The sequence below is a fragment of the Dreissena polymorpha genome, chromosome 5, assembly GCF_020536995.1.
Source record: "Dreissena polymorpha isolate Duluth1 chromosome 5, UMN_Dpol_1.0, whole genome shotgun sequence".
Taxonomy (NCBI): domain Eukaryota; kingdom Metazoa; phylum Mollusca; class Bivalvia; order Myida; family Dreissenidae; genus Dreissena; species Dreissena polymorpha.
Genome location: NC_068359.1, coordinates 114,778,973 through 114,802,557, shown reverse-complemented (window position 1 = coordinate 114,802,557; position 23,585 = coordinate 114,778,973). Strand labels below are relative to the sequence as shown.

General features: G+C 33.8%; 1 protein-coding gene across 16 annotated transcripts in view; it reads right to left on the bottom strand.

Moving 5' to 3' along the window:
- LOC127832676 (tubulin glycylase 3C-like) overlaps window positions 1-23,585 on the bottom strand; it is a 76,085-nt gene that overhangs the window by 3,133 nt on the left and 49,367 nt on the right. For 7 of the 16 annotated variants that reach the window (XM_052358295.1, XM_052358285.1, XM_052358286.1 and 4 more), the window contains 8 exons: window positions 23,057-23,152; window positions 21,209-21,314; window positions 20,068-20,220; window positions 19,527-19,632; window positions 18,573-18,720; window positions 16,348-17,154; window positions 2,912-2,947; window positions 1,377-1,397 (listed from right to left, as the gene is read on the bottom strand). In XM_052358295.1, the coding sequence (XP_052214255.1) occupies window positions 1,377-1,397; window positions 2,912-2,947; window positions 16,348-17,154; window positions 18,573-18,720; window positions 19,527-19,632; window positions 20,068-20,220; window positions 21,209-21,314; window positions 23,057-23,152 (1,473 nt within the window). Of the gene's footprint in view, window positions 1-1,376; window positions 1,398-2,911; window positions 2,948-10,330; window positions 10,546-15,315; window positions 15,346-16,347; window positions 17,155-18,572; window positions 18,721-19,526; window positions 19,633-20,067; window positions 20,221-21,208; window positions 21,315-23,056; window positions 23,153-23,585 lie in introns of all 16 variants that reach the window. The other 9 variants (XR_008027054.1, XM_052358296.1, XR_008027053.1 and 6 more) reach the window with 9 other exon arrangements.

The following is a 23,585-nucleotide window of genomic DNA, read 5'->3' as shown; positions in this document are numbered from 1 at the left end:
TGATATGTTATACAATTCTATAAATAAGGCAAGACCTATTTGTTCAGATCTGATGTGCTTATGGCCAATGTATCAGTATTAAACATATATATTAAAACTTGTGTAGGCAATATCTAGAGAACCTGTATCAAAGACAGATAAAAAATAATGACTGCAAAACTGTACAATTATATAAAGCTTAACATCAATTGTCTTACATTTTTGGAAGAAAAGGAAGGAAGTAATTTACTGTATTTATTCTATGTTTCAGGACACTATGTTTATGGAAGTCCACAAAATCGGCAAATCTCATTATATAACATTACTTGTTATATTGAGACACTTTTAGAAAAGGATTAAAATAATAAACAAAGTTTATGGACAGTTACTCATTGGAACCAAGTTATTACAACCAAGACAGATTGTCATTAAACATTTCACAGATATGGCAATAATATTGGTGTTCATATGCTTTAACTCCCTATTATTTACAGGATCCATTCCAACACCTCCAGAAATTAAATTTAAGGGACATGTTAACAGTTTGGCAAAATAATTTTTTTTAAATGGTCCTAGGTTGAATAAAGAATGCTTTGATTATATTTAAACAAGGGAAATAACACCCAAGACTTAGAAAAATGTTAAAGATGATGAGTCTTTTGTGGAAAATCTTCCATCAAAATTGGAAATATAATAAAGCGTCTGTAACCCTCTTTGAAAATAATTTCACAAAAACCATCTATTGCCAACGTAGGGTTTAAACTACCTTCATCAAATTAAAAGCATGCATGGTTTAGTGGTAGTGTTAGCTTTCGTTTTGAGAGATCCCGAGCTTGGACCTCTGTAAAGGCACATTTTTTTATTGTATAGTTTTTACTTGTTATAAAAATTATGTAAAACTATCCCAAATATTACAGTCTTGTTTGTACATTTATTTAATGACACTAAAATTTTGTCTGATACGAAAATTTAACAGAAGTCATCATCATAGAAGACAAATGAGTGCATCAATTATTGCAAGCTTCATTAAATATATTTCAGATCCTCATATTAATTGGACTGATCTTGATTTAAAAAAAAATTAATTGGACTGATAACAGTAATACACAGAGAAAGTGTCTGAAAACATAGATTAAAAACATTTATTCAGTTTTTTAGTAAAGTTACCCTTTCTTTAGGATTATCCTCACTACAGGGTCAATCTATATCATTAGTAAAAGCCGTTTCTCATCATATTTAGTTCTACTTTAAGGATGGGTAAAGTTTAAGACTAAGTGTCGCCATTTTGAGTCTCTGCCTCAATTCTCGCATATAAGTAAGGTTATTCATGCTTCTAGAAATCTCATGCTTTGCCATTAAATGTAGAGGGCAAGGTGGCGGCAGGTTGATTTTATTACCTTGATGAGGATAGGATTGCCCTGGAAAGACAAAACAACGAATTTAATATACTGAATTCTTATGGATTAAGCAGTTCTCTTTAAATGCAGAAAAATTGACCTTATAGATATAATAACATGCTTGTCTTATATATAAAATTATCTGTGTAACATCTTTTATCATACACTTTTTTATGATCATGAGCATGCCAGCTGTGAGTTTGGTTGTATGTTTTACTCATACACTAGATAGTCAGAATGCGTTTTTTTTTATAATTAACTATTATCTTAACATCATATAACTCAAATACAAATGCGTGTAGACAAAAATGAAGGAGTGAATACACTGTACATGTATATTATTAAAGTGATTATGATACGCAGATTGCAGCAGAAAATTTAAACAACCTCATGGAAGAAGAGCCACTTAGATAATATAGTTAATAGCAATGCAACAAAGAAAACATCACACACGAATTGTCTTCTTTTTTTCCTTAAAGATAAAAAGCTATATTAAAATTCTTCATTATATTGTCTTCATCATCATTGTTTGGTTTTAATAATAGTAGGTACAATCTTTCAACGGAGAGACCGACATAACACAATATTACCATATTGTTACCATATACTTAAATGTTAAATGGCAGAATAATATGAAACGAAACATTGTTCTGAAATGAATAATTAGCTTTTTTGTAACCATAAACTTCCTTTTCCTATATTATAAAATCAACTCTTAATTCAATTCATTGAAATTATCCTTGTTTGAAAAAATACTTTTTTTCTTTTGCTAATTTCTGCTTTAAATTTATTCTGCCAGTTTTATTTGCTCTTTTAAAATTAATTATAATTGATGTAAAATATATCGTACAAACACATACATTGGACGAAGAAGGAATATCTCCAAAGGGTTATATCAGTAAGAGCATCAAGGAATATCTCCAAAGGGTTATATCAGTAAGAGCATCATAAACAAAGTATTACAGGATTGAGATATTGCAAAGACTTTCAAATCTTTCATTAATATTGCATCAATCACATTTTCTGTTTAATTTCCAATGTTGGATTCTTTAAAAAAAATCCTAGAAGTACTGAACATTTTTTTATGTAAAAGATAAAAAAAATTAACACCAAAGTCAATATTTGCTTTGAAAGTCTATGCTGAAAACACACAAATAACATTGACAATGAAATGGGTGCAAACTATAAATCTTAAAACCAAAATTAATCAATATTTATGACATGAAAATCTGAATGTGCACCTATGTATCCAAAATAAAAGGCAAAATGTATCAGTAAATCTGAAAAGGCAATGAATTGTTTCAAAACTTGCTTACTGCACTTTCATGGCCGTCAATAATAATTTGTAGAATTAGTTTCTCCCATTTCATCCTTAAACAATGATGACATAGAGTAACATAGGCTGGTACAACACGGCTGTATCTCATATCAAAACTACATTGCAATACAACCGTCTTGCAACCAGAATTGTCAAAGCGAATACATGGGCATTGAGTATAAGTTGGGATGAATATAATAAATTGAAAGCAAAGTACCTATATAAAAGAGCTTGTGAGCCAGCCCGGACGTACCTGAAAGGTTAAAGGTAATCTACTCACTGTTAATACCTAGGCAACAAAAGGGTAGGTCATTCATTGAACAAGAAATAAATATACTGTAACAGATTTGAAATGATCCCTAGTAAATTGCTGTTGACTGTTATTGTCTATGCAACCACTGCATACACACAATAACCAAGAGTTTCGGCTTCTCTTTGTTGATATGTTGTTGTTTTATAACTATTATTATAATTATTACATTTCTAACCACTTGCTAAAGTTAAGAGTTGCAGTCTAAAATAATATGAATACTGTAATTAGCATAACTTTCTATCTTTCTCTCTTGGATAAAATACAAAATCATACATACAAGTAATGCTATATTACATGTGCATGCTACAGGCAACACCACATCTAACCCAGTACACAAATGATGAGGTATAGTCATACAAGAATACACAGAAGAACAAGACTAAGACTCACATAATTGTTTTGACAAGTAACATGATAAAATAAAATAAAAAATATTTAAAACAGGAGGGCCATGATGGCCCTGAATCGCTCACCTGACTCATTAATATCAGATGAAAACTATGACCTCTATTGTCTACACAAGGTTTTTCTATGATTTGACCTAGTGACTTAGTTTCTGACCCCAGATGACCCAAATACAATCAATCCCAATCCAGATTTCATTAAGACAAACATTCTGACAAAATTTCATCAAGATCTGATGGAAACTGTGACCTCTATTGTATACACAAGGTTTTTCTATGATTTGACCTAGTGACCTAGTTATTGATCCAAGATGACCCAAATATAATCCCAACCCAGATTTCATCAAGATAAATATTCTGACCAAATTTCATAAAGATTGGATGAAAACTGTGACCTCTACTGTCTACACAAGTTTTTTTTTAAACTTTGACCTAGTGACCTAGTTTTTGACCCTAGATGACCCAAATTCAATCCCAACCCAGATTTTAACAAGACAAACATTCTGACCATATTTCATAAAGATCTGATGAAAACTGTGACCTCTATTGTATACAAAAGGTTTTTCTATGATTCGACCTAGTGACCTAGTTTCTGACCCCAGATGTCCTTAATACGATCCCAATCCAGATTTCATCAAGATTAACATTCTGACCAAATTTCATAAAGATTGGATGAAAACTGTGACCTCTATTGTCTGCACAATGTTTTTTATTATTTGACCTAGTGACCTAGTTTTTGATTCCAGATGACCCAAATACAATCCCAACCCAGATTTCATCAAGATAAATATTCTGACCAAATTTCATAAAGCTTGGGTGAAAACTGTGACCTCTATTGTCTACACAAGGTTTTTCTATTAGTTTACCTAGTGACCTAGTTATAGACCCTAGATGACCCAAATACAATCCCAACCCAGATTTCATCAAGATAAACATTCTGACCAAATTTCATAAAGATTGGATGAAAACTGTGACCTCTACTGTCTACACAAGTTTTTTTTAAACTTTGACCTAGTGACCTAGTTTTTGACCCTAGATGAACCAAATACAATCCCAACCCAGATTTTAACAAGACAAACATTCTGACCACATTTCATAAAGATCTAATGAAAACTGTGACCTCTATTGTATACACAAGGTTTTTCTATGATTTGACCTAGTGACCTAGCTTCTGACCCCAGATGACCCAAAAACAATCCCAATCCAGATTCCATAAAGATAAACATTCTGACCAAATTTCATAAAGATTGGATGCAAACTGTGACCTCTATTGTCTGCACAAAGTTTTTCTATTATTTGACCTAGTGACCTAGTTTTTGATTTCAGATGACCCATATACAATCCCAACCCAGATTTAATCAAGATAAACATTCTAACCAAATTTCATAATGATAAAATGAAAACTGTGACCTCTATTGTCTACACAAGGTTTTTCTATTATTTGACCTAGTGACTTAGTTTTTGACCCAAATACAATCCCAATCCAATGTCATCAAGATACAAAAAATCTGTCCAAATTTAATAAAGATCTGATGAAAACTGTGACCTCCATTGTCTTCACAAGGTTTTTCAATTATTTGACCTAGTGACCTAGTTTTTGATTCCAGATGACATAATTACAATCCCAAACCAGATTTCATCAAGATAAATATTCTGACCAAATTTCATAAAGATTGAATGAAAACTGTGACCTCTATTGTCTACACATGGTTTTTCTATTATTTGACCTAGTGACCTAGTTTTTGACCCCAGATGACCCAAATACAATCCCAACCAAGATAAACATTCTGACAAAAATGTTTCTATTATTTGGCCGAGTGACCTAGTTTTTGACGGACTACAGACACCACACAATCACATAAACTTACCATGTCACTTAGTGACAGGTGAGCTAAAAAGTTATAGGTTGGACATGTACATCTACTTTCACTATGTCCATCTATAAGGAGTATGCACAAACTGAAAGTGTCCACTGTGAACTTGTGGTTAAATTGAGCAACATGATTCTTGCATGAGATGCATTTCTTGATATGACAGGATAACAAATATTGTTAAGATCATTAATAGGTTGAAACTTGATAACAGTAGTGGTTTATGACATGTAACAAAACTTTCTATTTGTTTTTCTATAAAAAAAACTGTCTGTCAAGTCCAAGGTACTGACCATCTGAATTACAATAACAGACAAAAATGAACATGTACCACAACATGCAAGATACCTAAAACAATACTTGCAATCAAAACAGAATGCTACAAACCTTTAGACAAAAGGAAAGATTAAACAAACCTGATTCATTAAAATTCCCCAACACCAACAATTCTAAAATTGCTTATTATTTTCTGGAGAAAGCAATATGTTACAAGAATATGGTAAGAAGCTTAAACAAATTTATATTCATAGTCAAATATTCGTGTGAATGTTATGAAAGTGAATGTTTTTTATGGAATGACTTATGACATATTAAATGTTGGAAACCCTACCTTCAAATAAAGATAGCAAATGTGACATAGAATTAATTTTAACAAAAACATTTGAATAATTATTATGAAGACAAACTTAAATGACTATATGATTTTGTGAATCAATTCTTCCATACAATAAAATATGAAACTTAAGAGGCTATGATGGTGACTGAGCAGAATAAAAGATTTCCCTCATGTTTCATTACACAGCGTAAAAATTATTTTTCTTATTTCCTTAAAAATGTTTATCGATGTTGGCACTGCTATTAAACGATGATTTTCATTATGTAATAATCATTCACTCATGAAAGTTTCAGTCCTACGCTAAATGTTATCTTATTTTTGCTATAACTTAAAGAACATATTCAGGACAAAAGACCAGAAAAGAAGCAATTATAGAACAGAAGAGACACAAAGCCTTAGAAAACTGCAAAATCATTTTATATTCCTGTGGTCTAAGACACAATGATGTAGTCATATGTCATAGTTTTTGAGGGTTCAGCATAATGCAAATTTAAGACCTGCTAGAATTTGTGTTCTTGTATCTTTTTAAGCAATTTGGAGACAAAATTTTTTTTTAAAGACCACGTGATCGAATTCAATAATAAATGATTTTACAGTAAAAGCCAGAAGCAGAGCTGGTAAATATTCACATTATAAACATATTCATCCATCACTTCCGTAAAGTTGAGAGACAAAACTGCCTTATTTATGTATGTCTAAATGTTTCTAAAATTTGAGCCCTAAACGAATGTCATGAAATTTATGCCAGTGTACTTCACTTCCACCATTACATCCTTATAAAAAAAAAGCTTCAAATGAATCACATATAATTAAAATAGAGAGTATTTTTGTAGCAACATTATATTGTTACAATTATAACATTATAATAATTCAAAGATCATTTACAAAATAATTTGTGTCTCAACTTAAAGGGACTGTCAACCACGACGACGAAGAAAAGAAAAGTTGTAAAATACCGTATTTTTTTACAATTATTAGTTTATATTGATTAAAATATCATGACTGGTATATTACATTACTTGAAAAATGTTGTTAAGTTTTTGTATTTTCAGTATATTTGGTAATAAATTTTACTGGGTATTTTCATAGGGATTTGTCCCTTTGCCCCCTATGTTGTGACTAATATTAAAACTTTCTAATTTTATCAATAATGCTTATAAAAGCTTATTGCATATTTCCAATTTTCTCAATAATGCTTATAAAGCTTATTGCATAACTTTACAGTTCAACAGCTGATTGTGGATCCATGTACAAAGACATTTGTAATAAGCAGTTACTTGAACTAAGAAACCTGTTATAATGCATTCTTACTGATATAAGATTATGGTTGTTATTAACAAGTTTGTCTCATAGCCTTTGTCATTGTATTGGTACAACATTCCATGCAAATCAACAAACATTTTCATGATGCAATATGTATTACTTATTTATCAAGGTTTCTTTATAATAGTGTTGTTTATTGTGGATTTGATTTGACAACAAATGTTTTCTGTATTGGTTTTCTATAACCACCTGGTAACGCCAATTATGCAACAAATTCCTAGGTTACACCAAACTAGTATAAAAAGGAAATGCAGACCTTCATCTGTACTGCATTCCTTCTTTGTAAATAAATGGTGTTTTTCTATTTGGCGTTGCAGGTAAGAAACTGATTTTACTACATTATATTTGATTCAATTTGTTTTACTTCAAGTTTCAAATACTTAACTGTTCCTTTGCCCCCTATGTTGTGACTAATATTAAAACTTTCTAATTTTATCAATAATGCTTATAAAAGCTTATTGCATATTTCCAATTTTCTCAATAATGCTTATAAAGCTTATTGCATAACTTTACAGTTCAACAGCTGATTGTGGATCCATGTACAAAGACATTTGTAATAAGCAGTTACTTGAACTAAGAAACCTGTTATAATGCATTCTTACTGATATAAGATTATGGTTGTTATTAACAAGTTTGTCTCATAGCCTTTGTCATTGTATTGGTACAACATTCCATGCAAATCAACAAACATTTTCATGATGCAATATGTATTACTTATTTATCAAGGTTTCTTTATAATAGTGTTGTTTATTGTGGATTTGATTTGACAACAAATGTTTTCTGTATTGGTTTTCTATAACCACCTGGTAACGCCAATTATGCAACAAATTCCTAGGTTACACCAAACTAGTATAAAAAGGAAATGCAGACCTTCATCTGTACTGCATTCCTTCTTTGTAAATAAATGGTGTTTTTCTATTTGGCGTTGCAGGTAAGAAACTGATTTTACTACATTATATTTGATTCAATTTGTTTTACTTCAAGTTTCAAATACTTAACTGTTTTATGGTAATATAATTATTTATTCAGAATTTTTGTCAGTTTCAATGATAAGTCAGTTATGAATTTAAATGCAATAGAATTAAGTCTGTTAATTTATATCAGTTTAATAATTATGTTTGTTACAGTTTAAGTCAATTCATATTTACTTTCAAAGCGAGTGGCTCTATAGACTTAAGTTCCCTATGTAATCGTGTATTAGTGATTTTAAGTAATTTGTGTATTGTATTTGTATATTTGACTGCATTCCTTCTTTGTAAATAAATGGTGTTTTTCTATTTGGCGTTGCAGTCCGGCTTCCTCCTAAACCTCTCACAGAAAAAGTTAAACTACATCAAGGAGTCGTTACATCAAAATTATTCGAGTTCAATATTCAATTTTCAAAAGACAATTCAATGAGCAAATCGTATTCAAAATAACTGAATAATATATAAACAGAACGCTTATAAACAAAACACTTCTTAACAACTTATCTTGACAACAAACTCACAACAAAAGTTGTCAAAGTATGTCTACCAGGTAACTACCAGTTAACTATAAATAACGCCGGTAGATTGATCATCATCGTCACATGGTAAACCCAGGAATGCAAATTGTGCATGCAAAGTGAATTGTATATATTATATATATATATATATATATATATATATATATATATATATATATATATATATATATATATATATATATATATATATATATATATATATATATATATATATATATAATGATCAATCTACTATTGTTATTTATAGTGTTTATTATCGTTATGTGACCTATTTTCGCAATGTACTTTTGCTTTCACATTGCAAAATTGTATTACCTAATATACTGAAAATATCATTTTTTTTAAAGAAATGTAATATACCAGTCGTGATATTTTAATCAATATAAACTAATAATTGTAAAAAAGTACGGTATTTTACAACTTTTCTTTTCTTCATCATCGTGGTTGACAGTCCCTTTAATACAGAGAAACATTGTTCAGTCAAGGTTGTTAGTTGGTATAGTAAGTTCAGCAGTCCTAAGAACTGAAAGAGACAAATACCAAGTGATAATTCATTACAGAATAGAGAGATACAAGTGTCTTGCCTTAGGACAGTGCATACAGAAAATTCTTTATTATTGCATTGCCTCATAAGGTTTCTATGAGAAAGATGGCAAATGGTATGAATGTTATGATATGAATATCCAGCATTCCCCAACAAAGTGCAGAAGCAAAAAGCTGTTCACACATACAACATTGTACCAAATACAAAGCATGTCTGCATCAGTTGTAATCATTTTTGAAAACAGAAAACACTTCTATGGAACAGTTTATAATTGAAATAACTAGGTTTAAAGAGTCTTTTTTTCAATACAAAAGAGTGAATCTAAAAGTTATGCTCTTAAGCTCTTAAGTGTCTTTTGAAAGTTTTCCCCTTTATTTGTAACAGTAAAACTTAGTTAAATAATTTTAAGTAATATTCAATATTCAATAAAGTAAAGTCAAACTAGTGTATAACCCAGGTATAGCACGTTCAACTGCAGAAACAAGATTCTCAACAATAAAAAACAATAAAAGAGCTTATAATAACAATTCTCCAAAGTTATATACAATTTAAATTTGAATCAGCCTTGAATAAACAGAACTGAAGAAAAAATTACATGATAATGCATTTATTACAAGAATCTATTAATTATAAATTCATTATGATTTTTATATTTCAGTAGCTATATTCATTAAATAACAGAATCAAACCAAGTTAGAGCATAGAATAAATATGAATACAAAGTTGATTTTTGGGGATATTATGCCAATTTAAATATTAAAATTAAACTCTTTGTTGCAAACTAAATATTTATGTCTAATATTCAAATAATTATATAAATGAAACTGATTGAACAAATTTTTACACCAGAAATTCGCAAAAAAATAAACCAAACTTGGCAAAGTAGTTCGTAGACACTCACATATTGATAAAATACATACATATTAAGTATATATAGTGTATAATGCAATATGTTTTAGGCTTGTGAAAAGGCAGCAGTAGCAAGTAAGGCAGCAGTCTCGGGAAAGGGTAGGGAACGGAACAGTAAGACATGCTTTGTACAGGAAATAACATAGTACCTGTTTGTTTTCTATGTATGAGAGTGTAAAAAAAGCTCCCTATTGCCCATTGTTTATAATATGGACCTTTATTACGGGCAGTTTTTGCACCATCATATACGGGGAGGAGTTGGTGGTGACGCCCTTTGAGAATTGAAGTTTTACTGGATCGGTTACGCCAGTGGGAAAAACTGGCACACTGCGAACAATGCGCTGCTTCTTTCGACGTCGTCGGCCTTTAAATATAAACAGTGACTATGGAATCAGAGGTTAATGGTGGGTTCCCACTGCCAATCTGATCAACTCGATCATCCCGATCACCGAAATTCCCCGACCAAACCTGACCAAGCTCGACTAAAAAGGGTATACAAGACTTCTTCTCGACCTCTTGTCGATAACACACGACCCCCACACCAATCATTCACTACGTCCACCCAACCATCTTTCCGATTTCTGCTCGATCATCTCGACCTATACTCGAGCCCTATACGATCTCAGCTCGACCAAGTGGACCTCAGCTCAATCGCCACCAGATCTTCACACGACCAGATCGCGATGGTCGTACAAAAGTCGTACAATGCGATCTAAAATAACTCGGTAGAGGTTGAGCGGATCGGGTACAGAGCTCGTGTATGGTCGAATAGCAATCGGAAAGTGATCATGTACGGTCGAGTAGCCGTCGGGTAGCAGTCTAGTAAATCTGTACATCTAATCGAATAGAGGTCGAGTGGCCATCTATAATAACTCGGGTAGAGGTCGAGCGGATCGGGTACAGATCGTGTAAAAGATGTCAACCCGAACACCAAATGATTGCTTCACGATCAACTCGATCTTCTACTCGACTAATACACGACCACTTCCCGAGCACTTCTCAATCCATTTCCTACTCGACAGCTACTCGATATTTTTGACATGTCAAAAAAATCGGGTAGGAAGCCCGACCATAGCCGACCTACTCGACTGCCCCCAACCACTCATGCAGACCGAACCAGACCAATACCCGACCGCTTGGTCTGACTTGATCGAGTTGATCTGATCGGCAGTGGGTACCCAGCTTTAGGCAGAGGACTGGAACATGTTTAAATTTTTGTTTGGTACATACCAGTTATAATTGTCATCATGAATGTTTCTTCATTTAAACAATTGTAATTTTAACACATCAAGATTTTAATATTTTGTAGTACATAATTATGGATTACAGAAATCAAATTACACAGTTAAATAAATACATTAATTTACATGCAAAATACTGTGTTTCTCTTTCTTCCTCTTTTTAAGACCATAATTATCCTTCATCGGACAACACGCAATAATTATTTAACAAAATTGTTCTTTAAAATTTCACACACAAAAAAGCATCTTTTTTTCCCCTCTAAATCAAAGGAGAATTAACCCAAGAAATAATAATCTAAAACAAAAATACTAACAAATAACCCTTCATAACTGTAAATGCGAATTCAATCACCAAAGGATAATCATGGTGGGTCGTATATGTGTGAACAGACAGCTTCATTCAGTTACTGCCCAAAATCTTGCATTCACGGCAAAACACACTGCATGCTCCAAAATGCATCTAGAACAGCTTTATGACTTACAGATTAAAAGATGAACACATTTATTCTATTGTTTTGGGTTCTTCTTTCACTATAGAATGCCATTTTAAACCAGAAAAAAACCCTCATTTGCAAAACATGTTTAAACAAATTATTCTCGTAATTTTAAGAATAAAATTTATTCAAAATTTGAATGAGACTTTTTAATATAAATGAGTTTTCAATTTATACCACATTTGATCATACGATTGCTTTATTTTGAAGACCCTATCCACACTCACAAATGACTTTTGGGGACCCTTTTAATAAAAAAGGTTCAGTGTTTTAAGATGCAAAAAAGACCTCAGCATTTGGTTTGAAATGATAATATTGCAATAATGTTGAGGAGACCCATAAGTCAACCAAATCACTGCAATGACCATTGAATGGAGGCTCCCATCCTACATTCAGAGGATAAGACTTGTTTCAGGAAAGTTCTGTTGGATTTTTTTAAATTAATGAATCCTATCCTCCCTTGTATTAAAATTATGCCTTGAGGACACTAAGCTATACGGGAAGCGGACAACGACAACAAGCGAGGCATGGTATTGTAATGCGCATGTGGGGTTAGAGGGTTAGGGTTATGGTTAGAGTTAGGGGTCGGGTTTGGGTTAGCCTTATCCTAACCCTAACCTAACCATAACCCAGGGTTATGTCCCCTATACCATGCCTCGCTCGTTGTAATTGTCCTCTTCCCAAGCTATACTGCTTTGAACCGATTTTATTACCAGTTATAGGCTGAAGTGCTTGATTATCACATTACACCAAAATGAAGGGTTTCCTTGAAATATGATGGGTGATTGAAATGGATGGTTGTGTAAGAATGGAATGTGCCAATGTCTGCATCAAAAGCTGAAATGAATTTAGTTCTTTCAAAGCACAGCACATAATATAAAATTACTGCCTTTCAATAAAATATTTTCAAGATATAAACAAAAGCTTTCAGAGGAAAGGGGGCTAGAGTTTTCTTGTTCTCGTAAGATATTCTGGCGCTTTTTCATAAGCTAAATCATTCTGATCTTTAGTTATTTTAGCTATCAAGTAATGCGAGAAATAAACCTTAATTTTGGGCCAATTTTTTTTTCTATAATTACTAACAATGACCTTGCCCTTTGTCCTTGACCCATTGAGCCCTTATGCAAACAAAAAATAAGAAGCTGTACAACGTATATATGCTCAATCATTCTTGAGATATTAGGCAGCTATGACTTTTCTATATTGAGTAACAGTGATTTTGACTTTGATCATATCCACATAAGTGTAAACCATGGACATACGGAACGCATCTTTCAATTTTCATCGCAATTGGTGAATATGTTTTCAAGTGATTGAGTGCAAACAATTCTTTAATCTCTACTTACTCTGACCTTGATCCCGTATTAAATAATATGCTAGATCTGGATATAATGTGTGTACTTTCCATCAAATACCTCAATTTGACAAATTTCAATAAAGAGTTACCAAACTTGGCGAAAGTGGTGACTTTTGTTAAGTTTTAATGGACTCCCTCCAGCCATTCCTGAGAAAAACGCTTACAAAAAAACTTGAACCTAGCTCTGCCGCCTCAGCAAGGGCGAGTAGTTTAAACTTGCCTTTATTAAGAAAAATCTAGCTTAAAAAGGTGTGTATACAAATATAAAGTAAAAAAATCTCTATTAAATAGACTATTATGCACAAATATTATTACAAGTTATGGCAGATGATGACCGACATGCAACATTGACAAAAAGCTTGCAGCAAGACAACTTCAGAAAGAGTAATATATTGCTATCATGAGTGAAACATCTCCGGTTTAAGCAACAATATTACAGTTATGTCAAACTTCTTCACGAAAACTTACCCCACTTGGAAAATCCAACTACCCAATGAGGATCAAATGCAATTGACTTAAAACTGCTGAAAATATCTCAGGCAATGAGGGTAACAACTTTGAGGTTCTTCAATTCAATTTATTGTTTTTATTATCTATTCCGGAAAACAAGAAATCTTTAATGAACATTTTGAATTAAAAACAAAATGAAATTTTATAACAAATAAATTACTTCTAGCACCCTTTTAAAAGAATTATTATTTTTATTTAATTAGGAACAAAATATGTGACGTACAAAGCTAAAAAAAAATCTAATAAACTTTGTCTACTCAAGTTTAGCCATAAAACTAAATTTATACTAATATGTAAGTTACTATGCAAATCATATACCCATTTTTGTTTACTGTTGTCCATTACCAATGAAACAAAATTATATGGAAAATAGACAACGATCTTACTAATGTAAACAAGCATCAGTACTTTTAAAGACTTTAATTAACAACCTTTTGTTTTGCATGATAGAAAATAGTGAGACATTTATGTCAGCATGAGTGTGCACTGTGCAGTGTCCACTTTTTATTTTCAGATTACAAGTTCTCATGACTTAATAAATACAAAGATAGAAACATGCAGAAATTCTAGTCTAATGTGCCCATGTCCAAATTTTCCTTCAATGAAAACAATACCAAAGGGTAGAAAAAAACAACATGAGGCATATCATCTGGTAAACTGGATTTAGTGCACATGCATTAAAATAACTGCATAGACTGAATAGAAATGACACTATGCAAGTGGATTAATATGACTCTGTCCTTTTTTAGCATCAGCCCATTATATATGACCATTACCCTAACATTATTTCATTAGAATGATGATTTTTTTCCAAATTTCAAGTTTACCATGAACAATTTCTACCCCTTTGCCTAATATTTCAGATTGAATATTAACCATATAAAAACTAAAGCTATGCCATAAAGGTGACCAATACCCTTGAATTGCTTTGTCATAGGCCTGGCAAACATTCTGATGGCTTAATTTTTATGCGGAATGACCGAGAAACCAACCAACTGACCAACAAGAGTGACTCCAATATACACTATGTCAGACTTTGTTTGGCAGGTATAAAAAAGCACTTGTTCAGCCCAGTTGTCCCACAATATGCCTCATATAAACATCTACTGTGAAATCAAACAGGTTTCCTGCATGAAATTACAAACATATGCCAAATTTTCAACACAAAGCATATAGATATATGAGCGTTAAACATACCGGTATTTTTCTTTTACAAACCACTATATAGATGTTTGATTAATGTACTAAATTGTTCACTAAAAAACAGTTTTGTTTCAACACATCATAAACCAGTATCTTAAAAAACTTTTGAAACCATTTTAGTAAGCACAAGTTCTGCAACTTCTTTTATATATTCAACAAAGTTAAATAGACTTGCTACACATTTTGTACAGCACTAATGAGTATCCATGGAAATTGCAACATTACTCATGATTGTTTGACTTCACTGTAGGTACTGTAATAAAATCTGATTGAAAAATACATAAAAATGTGCACAAAAATGCTCTAATATAAAAAAAGTAAAATTTTACCATTTTTTAGATCGAAGGTAATAAACACTTCTGAATAAAGAAATAAGGTACATAACAAATATAGTAAATGAAATGGAATAAGAAACAACATGTTTGGTGTATAAACTTTCACAAAAGATATCAGATACTAGTGCGGCAAAAAAACAACAAATAAGGCAAACTATTCCAAAAAACAAGGCACTCTATGAATATAACAAATGGAATAAATACTCGCTGAAATGCTAAAAAATAACAGCAAATTAAAGAACTGAAATAAATGCAACTCAAAAATGGGCTTAAAATACTACTAATGCTATCAAATGGAACAACTGAATTCAAATGCTGATTTGTAAAAAGCGTCATCCAAATGCAAACTTGCAAAATTATTTTCTTTCAAACCAGGGGATGAGAAATATCTACACCTGTACGGTATTTCTTTTGTTCTAAATGTCTCATTCAACTCTGACCCAGTACAAAATCAATTTATTATGAAATGTCAAAAGACTGATCTTGTTGCCTGCCTCCATCGTGACGTTAATGATCAATGTCTAGCAGGCCCTCAAGTTTTTAGAAATCTAAAACTCTTGTTCCAACTTTCCACCACACTCAGTTACAACCATCTGATCAATAAACGATATACCTGGAAAACAGTTTTGAAAATAATAATCAGCAAAATATCCATCCTATATCAATAATTCTCTATAGGAAAATTAGATACAAATGAATCTGAGCTCGACCTGTACAGGTCCTCAGTAGACCGGGTCAGATTGAAATATTTAAATTTTGGACTCTTCTCCTCCCCTGGTTCGAAGGTGACATTAATGCTAGCATAGGGCACACGCGGAAACTTTATAGTCACTTCGGGTTTCCGTGCTCTACTGTTATTAGAGCTTTTAGACAGAGCTTGATTCTTCGATTGTCTCAAAACACCAAGCTGGCGTCTTTTAGGCCTCCGCGGCTGGTTGGGAAAAGCATCTAAATTGTAATACTCACTAAGAATCTCCTGCGTTTGGGTGCTACTATTTACAAGAGACATTGGGTGGGGGACATTACCTTTGGCTTGGGCCCGCAGAGTACGCAGGTCAGTCGTTTCCACATTGCTCACAGTTAACTGCGGCCGTTCTTTGTTATCCTGGGATGGAATGGTGTAATTCATAGAGACCGACGTTTTTGACACGATTTTCCTTTGAGCAAGGCTGGAAATGTAGCTTGCGTTAGGAACAGTTCCCGAACCAAACATGGCCATCTTGGGGGCTAGTATGGGTGAGGGTGGAGAGGAAACGATAGCTGTCCGTTCAGATTTTCTGTCATCCTGATTGTCGATGTCCTGCTTACTCTGTTCAGAATGAGCTCGACTGTACATGCTGCCATTCTCACTATAGGACTTCTCATTGGTCACACTGTTGTTGCTGGCACTGTTTGTAGGCTGTAAATTTTCCACAATTTTAGGAGATTTGTGCGTTGCGGCCTTTTTTGGCCGAAGATTCCCTGGACTGTCCTGGTTATTATCTCGACTTGTGGACTTCTTTAAAGGGGCGGAAGTAGTGGCTTTTGTGTAACTGCTAGTATCCTCATGTCCGTTTTCACTCTTCGGACGCTTTACACCTTTACTACCAGTGTCAATTCTGTTTCCCAACAATTTATCATTGAATATCACCTGCTTTTCTTTACGAGGGGAGAAGAGCGCTTCATTGTTTTCACTCTGCCGCCTCACATTCATCCAGCTTGGTTTCTTCACAACATTCCCTTCTGCACACAGGCTGATGCCAATATAAGGCGGGACAGTCACCAGGGGTTGTTTGTAGGCTAACTCAAAGCGGCCTATATCACAGTTTTTGTCCCATTTTCGATCAAGAACCACTGAAATAAAAAACATTATAATTGGAATCATAGCAAAATTCAAATGAGCCTAAAGTGTATGTACAACAGCCTGCAACAGAACAATTCATCAAATAGACAATAATATTGTTTTATGAACACAATCAAAGCTTACATAAATTCTGCAATTTTCACTAAATGCTCATTGTTTCAATTTTAGTTACTTTACACCTGCTTGACAGTGTTATGTATACGTACCCCAACTCCAATCTAACAATTATCCAAAACAAAATCAATTCAAAAACAAACAAGATGTGTTTGTGAAACACTATGTCCCCGTATATGACGTTTGACCTTGGAGGATGACCTTGACCCTTCACCACTCAAAATGTGCAGCTCCTTGAGATACACATGCATGTCAAATATAAAATTGCTAGCTTCAATATTGCAGAAGTGACATTACATGAGCAATTTTGACCCATATATTTGACCTTGAAGGATGACCTTGACCTTGACCTTTCAACACTCAAAATGTGCAGCTCCATGAGATACACATGCATGCCAAATATCAAGTTGCTATCTTCAATATTGCAAAAGTACTCATCAAATGAGCGATTTTGGACACATATATTTGACCTCTGACCTTGAAGGATGACCTTGACCTTTCACCACTCAAAATGTGAAGCTCCATGAGATACACATGCATGCCAAATATCAAGTTGCTATCTTGAATATTGAAATATTGCAAAAGTGTACATTAAATGAGCGATTTTGACCCATATATTTGACCTTGAAGGATGACCTTGACCTTGACCTTTCACCACTCAAAATGTGCAGCTCCATGAGCATGCCAAATATCAAGTTGCTATCTTGAATATTGAAATATTGCAAAAGTGTACATTAAATGAGCGATTTTGACCCATATATTTGACCTTTGACCTTGAAGGATGACCTTGACCTTGACCTTTCACCACTCAAAATGTGCAGCTCCATGAGATACATATGCATGCCAAATATCAAGTTGCTATCTTCAATATTGCAAAAGTTATTGCAAATGTTAAAGTTGGCGCAAACCAACCAACAGACCAACCAACAGACCAACAGACAGGGCAAAAACAATCAGTTTGTATAATTATGGGGTATGCCTCCACTAGGTCAAATGTAAAGATGAAGATCAAATACTTAACAATCATAAGATAAGAGCAAAACATTGTCAACCCACATTGCCAAACCAAAATATGCACAATTAAAGAAACCACAAAAATCAGATCAGAACAGAACAGAATAATTTATTTTGACTTGAGCATATAAAGCTCAGCGTCCTAAACATACACATTCAATAACAACATGTTTTCAATAAAATACAAAACATACAGACATACATCATTTCGAAGAAAAATCAATTTACAAAGAACGGAACAAACATGTGTTTTTCACAATGAATGAGTCAAGCCTCGCACCTTTCAGTGTGTCCTCTAGAACGTTGGCACACAGTAGAGAGGTGACGGCTGTAGAGCTCTCCATGCTCGGGCTCGAGTTGATCTCAATTAGCCAGGGCTTGTAGTCCTCCGTCAGCATGAAGTCAGCTCCGTACAGCTCAAAAGAGGCCTAAAGAAATTCATCCACTTTCTGGGAACTCTGGGCTTAATGCATGTGCCTAAAGTGTCGTTCGCACAGGCTAATCTGGGACAACTCTTTCCGCTTTAATGGAATGCTTTGTTCAAAGGAAGTCTCGTCTCAACAAAAATCCAGTCTAGGTGGAAAGTGTTGTCCCTGATTAGCCTGTGCAGACTGCACATGTTATTCTGGGACAACACTTTTAGCACATGCATTAAGACACGTTTTAACAGAGCAAGGGCTCAATTGTATTTTTACAAAGTATTAATTACCATATCTTTCATCAAGATAAAAACAGTAAATAGTAGAGATACAATTTTTTTAGACACTTTCGCTGGTTATTCTTAAAAAAAGCCGTGATATAAGTCGATGGTTTTCACCTGGGAAAATGTTTTACATCATTACAAAAGGGGAATATATGGACATATGGCTCTAAGGTCAATATCATTGTGCCAAATTACACACAAAGTGAAACTTCAGCTGCACCAGAAGGAGAGAATCCTAATTATAGCATGTGGTCCATTATTTATGGCAAGAACCAATGGAACCCGTTTGAAAATGGGTCTTACGCCATATGCCATCAGTGTGGCTGCAGACCAGCTGGCGCAATCTGGTCAGGAGCTAGCCTTTCCGCTAACGAGACCACAGAACCTTGCGTGTCTTTGTAGAGGACTGCGTAGCTCCTAACCAGACTGTGTGCAGCATATTGCAAAAGACCCATTTTCGCATGACACTGGTCATATCATAACTGATCAAGATTAATCACATATAGTGCTTGTGCATTAAACCACTCTAACCTTTCTGTACTCAACAAGATCCTGGGTAGATAACAGGGAACAGATGATTGCCTTCTTCATGCCAGGATAGATCAAGGCATCCCAGACATTGCCAGCACCTTGTTTTCTAAACATTACAAATATTTTAATATTATAAAAAATCACTAATAATTACTGTGTTCTAACAATAGGACATTTAACTTTGAGCACAAATTCTTCCCCACAGTATTTTTGTAAAATATATAACACCATTGAATGAAATTCTTCAGCACTCTATTCTCTATGTAATTTTGAATTTAAATATTAATTACAGATTTTTTTCTAAAGAGAAACAACAACATGGCCATGTTTAATTTCTTATTAATATTTTCTAAAAATATTCCATATTTTGAGCAAAGCAAACACAAATCTAGTTCTCATTAATAGTGCAGAAATATTTGTCAAATCATCTTTGAATCTAAATTAATATTTAAATAATCAATTTTATTGTCCAATAAACTACTCTTTGTAGTTCGAAACATCAACAATTTAGTCTTAAGAATAATTCCTGCATGTTTCCTACTTGGTAAACTCTTTGAATGTTTCGTGGGTCCACATGTTCTCCTGTGGAAGCTCCTTGGAACGCACTCCATTCTTGTAGTGTTTCTGTATGGCGTTGTTTGACAGATGAATGGACTCATCGTAACTTTCCAGCGTAAATTGTTGCGAACAAAACCTGCAAGAATAGGTAAATGACATTCAAACTTCATTCAAGAAAGAACACAATCTCCACAAGGCTAATCAACCATGTAATTTTTAGTAAGGGAAGGATACAGATTTTAGTTTTCAATTATTTCTGTATTAATACCAACCACAATTTTGGTCTGATAAAACATCTTAAATAACTCACATATTCCTTATATGGCCCTGCATACACAAACTTAATTTCATCAACCTTGTTGAAGACCTTTTTGAGGAAGCAAAAGCTCCATATTTTAGTTTTCCATTCATTCTTAACCGTAGCATGCAATCACAATATTATTCCGGCATAAAAGCTTAAATAAGCATACATATACATATAGATGCGCCAAATGGCCCTTTTACCACATACTGAGTTTTATCAACCTAGCAGTACCTAGTTTCAGTACCATTTTAGTTATTGCAGAATTCAGATTTTAATTATCACTTTTCTGTACCAATAGCAACAACAACTTATGTTATTTTTGAGTGACTGCATCATCCAGCTTTTTTGGAACGGCATGACATGACTGACAGACGGACCAGAGGTAACCCTAAAGTGCCCTCCAGTTAAACAGGTAGGAGACTTATAAAATTATGTATCACTATTTCCATCTCTGCAACACAGACTTGACTATCGGGGTAATAACTCTAAGTTTTCAGACACTCATAAGTTTTCTGACACATTCTTTTGAAGCCAAAATAATAATTTTGTGTGACTGTAATTTTTTCGGAAAATATTTTTTCAATACATTGCAAACATGTCCTAAATTAGTGAATGCTAAATGGTGTGGTATTAACAAGCATACCCTATTATTCATAGGTGACATTAAGCAAAGGTATATAGGTTCATCAACTGCTTTAAGTATTTTGCAAGTGTGTCTTTAATTTTCAGGCACTGTATTTAAGGAGCATTTTTGAGAATTTAAATTTTTTGGATACGAAAAACAAAATGTAGGAAAACTATGTTGTAGTAACAACGGTACCTTAGATAGCTGTCCATGTAGAAGTAGATTGTGAGGGGATTCCAGTCTGTGACAAGGAACCATTGGCGGATGTCAAACTTGCAGTTGTGTATTAATAACGGACGCTCTGAAATGGTTACCGGGGTTATTTGGTTACTTTAGTATATTTACTAATTTAATAAAAGCAATTAAACTAGAAATGGCGCAGCAGAGGCCGACGCGTAGCCCAAGCCGCATGTTTGACCCAGGGTTGGTAACAGGGGCATGCATAGTTGGGATTGACCGTACTGTCATAAGAGATGTTCAGTATCAATTTGAAGTAAATCGGTGTAGAAATGAAGAAGCTAATGTAAAATCACCTAAACAAAAATGAGTGAAAATCTCTGACCCGGCCCCGCCCCAACCCCCATTACTTTTGACCCAGGGGTCAGATCAAAATTCCAAATAGTGCACTGTCGCACATATGCTCATAGCTAACATGTGTATAAGTTTCAAGGTTCTAGTGCTAATAGTGTAGGAGGAGATAGTGGCCAGGTAGGACGGACAGCCGGCGGAGATAACCACATAATAGATTTCAAAATCAAAACGCGGACCCTAAAAGTTTAAGGTCAAGGTCACAGGGGTAAAAAATTGTATGCGCATGGAAAGGTCTTGTCCAGACACACATGCGTACCAAATATGAAAGCAAAATCTGAAAGGACACAGACGTTATGAGCTTTTTTTGAATTCGGGTCGCAGATTTCGAAATCTGAATGCGGACCCCAAGCTCAAAAATTTCATGTGCATGGAAAGGTGTTGTCCAGATACACATGTGTACCAAATGTGAAGGCAATATCTGAAGGGACATGGTAGATATGAGCAATTTTCAAATTGCGGTCGCAGATTTCGAAACCTGAACGCTGACCTCAAGTTCAAGGTTAAGGTCAAATGGGTAATTTTTTTTATTTGTTTGGAAAGGTGTTGTCCAGATACACATGCATACCAAATATGAAAGCAATATCTGAAGGGACACAGTAGTTATGAGCCTTTTTCGAATCGTGGTTGCAGATTTCGAAACCTTAACGCTGACCTAAAGTTCAAGGTCAAGATCACAGGGGTAAAAATTTGTATGTGCATGAAAAGGTGTTGACAAGATACACCTGCATACCAAATATGAAAGCAATATCTGAAGGAACACAGTAGTTATGAGCCTTTTTTGAATCGCGGTCGCAGGAAAATCTCTGACCCGACCCCACCCCAACCCCCATAACTTTTGACCCAGGGGTCTGATCAAAATTCCAAATAGTGCACCGTTGCACATATGCTCATAGCTACCATAAGTGTTAGTTTCAAGGTTCTAGTGCTAATAGTGTAGGAGGAGATAGTGGCCAGGACGGACAGACGGCTGAGATAACCACAATCCCCACTTTGTCCCAGGAAACGGACGCGAGAGCATTTATATAAGCCATAGGCTTTCGATGCAATTGAGCTAAAATAAATAGGTTTAAACTAACTAATCCCCACTTTTTCTCCGAAAAGTGTGGGGATAAAAATGTAAATACTTATCAAATGCTATGTATTAAAATTAATCAAACAAACGCAAAAATTAAAATCTTATCCGAATAAATAATTCTCTTTTTTTATTAGACTATATACACTCAGATGTAACATTGAAATTTAAGCAAGATATGTATTTATATTTGTCTATGCCAAATTTTCATAAGACATCATTGATCAGGTGTGTTAACACATGTTTTTTTTTCTCCATATGATGTCTATATCTTCAATTTCCTTCACAATCTTGTGGACAGATGCCTTAATGTTCAAATACCATTATAAAATAAACAGCAAATGGGTAAGTAATTAAGAAAACAACTCCATAAAACTTACCCATGTACTTCTGCACGACATATTTGTTGTCTTTGCGTATAACTTGACTGCTGACAAGTTTTAGCATATCCTCTAGTTTGTCATAGCACGTAATGCCTGGAATAAAAAATATAGTGCGCTAAAAAGTGTTCAAGAACATGTCAGACTACCTATTTTAGCAAATAAGTGTGCATAAAAAATCTATCCAAAACCAACACTTTACCAGTACATTTAAAGACCTTTATGCCTAAGTGTGAACAAAGTCTTGATTTGTATTTTTGTATTTTTGGCACTTCAATGTGACCACTATTACCTTGACCTTTGACCTAGGGACCTGAATTTTGATTGTGACACCCTGTCTCACCATGCTTGTCACTTCCGAAAGCTAACTTAAAATACATTCATTCTGGAAAAAACTACATGTATACTCCAAAAAGAAGAGGATCATTCATGTTGAACTTTGACCTTGACCTAGGAACCAGGTTCCTAGTAGCTTGCAATTGCACAATGCTTGTCATTTCTATCAATCCATAATCAACGATGTTATGCT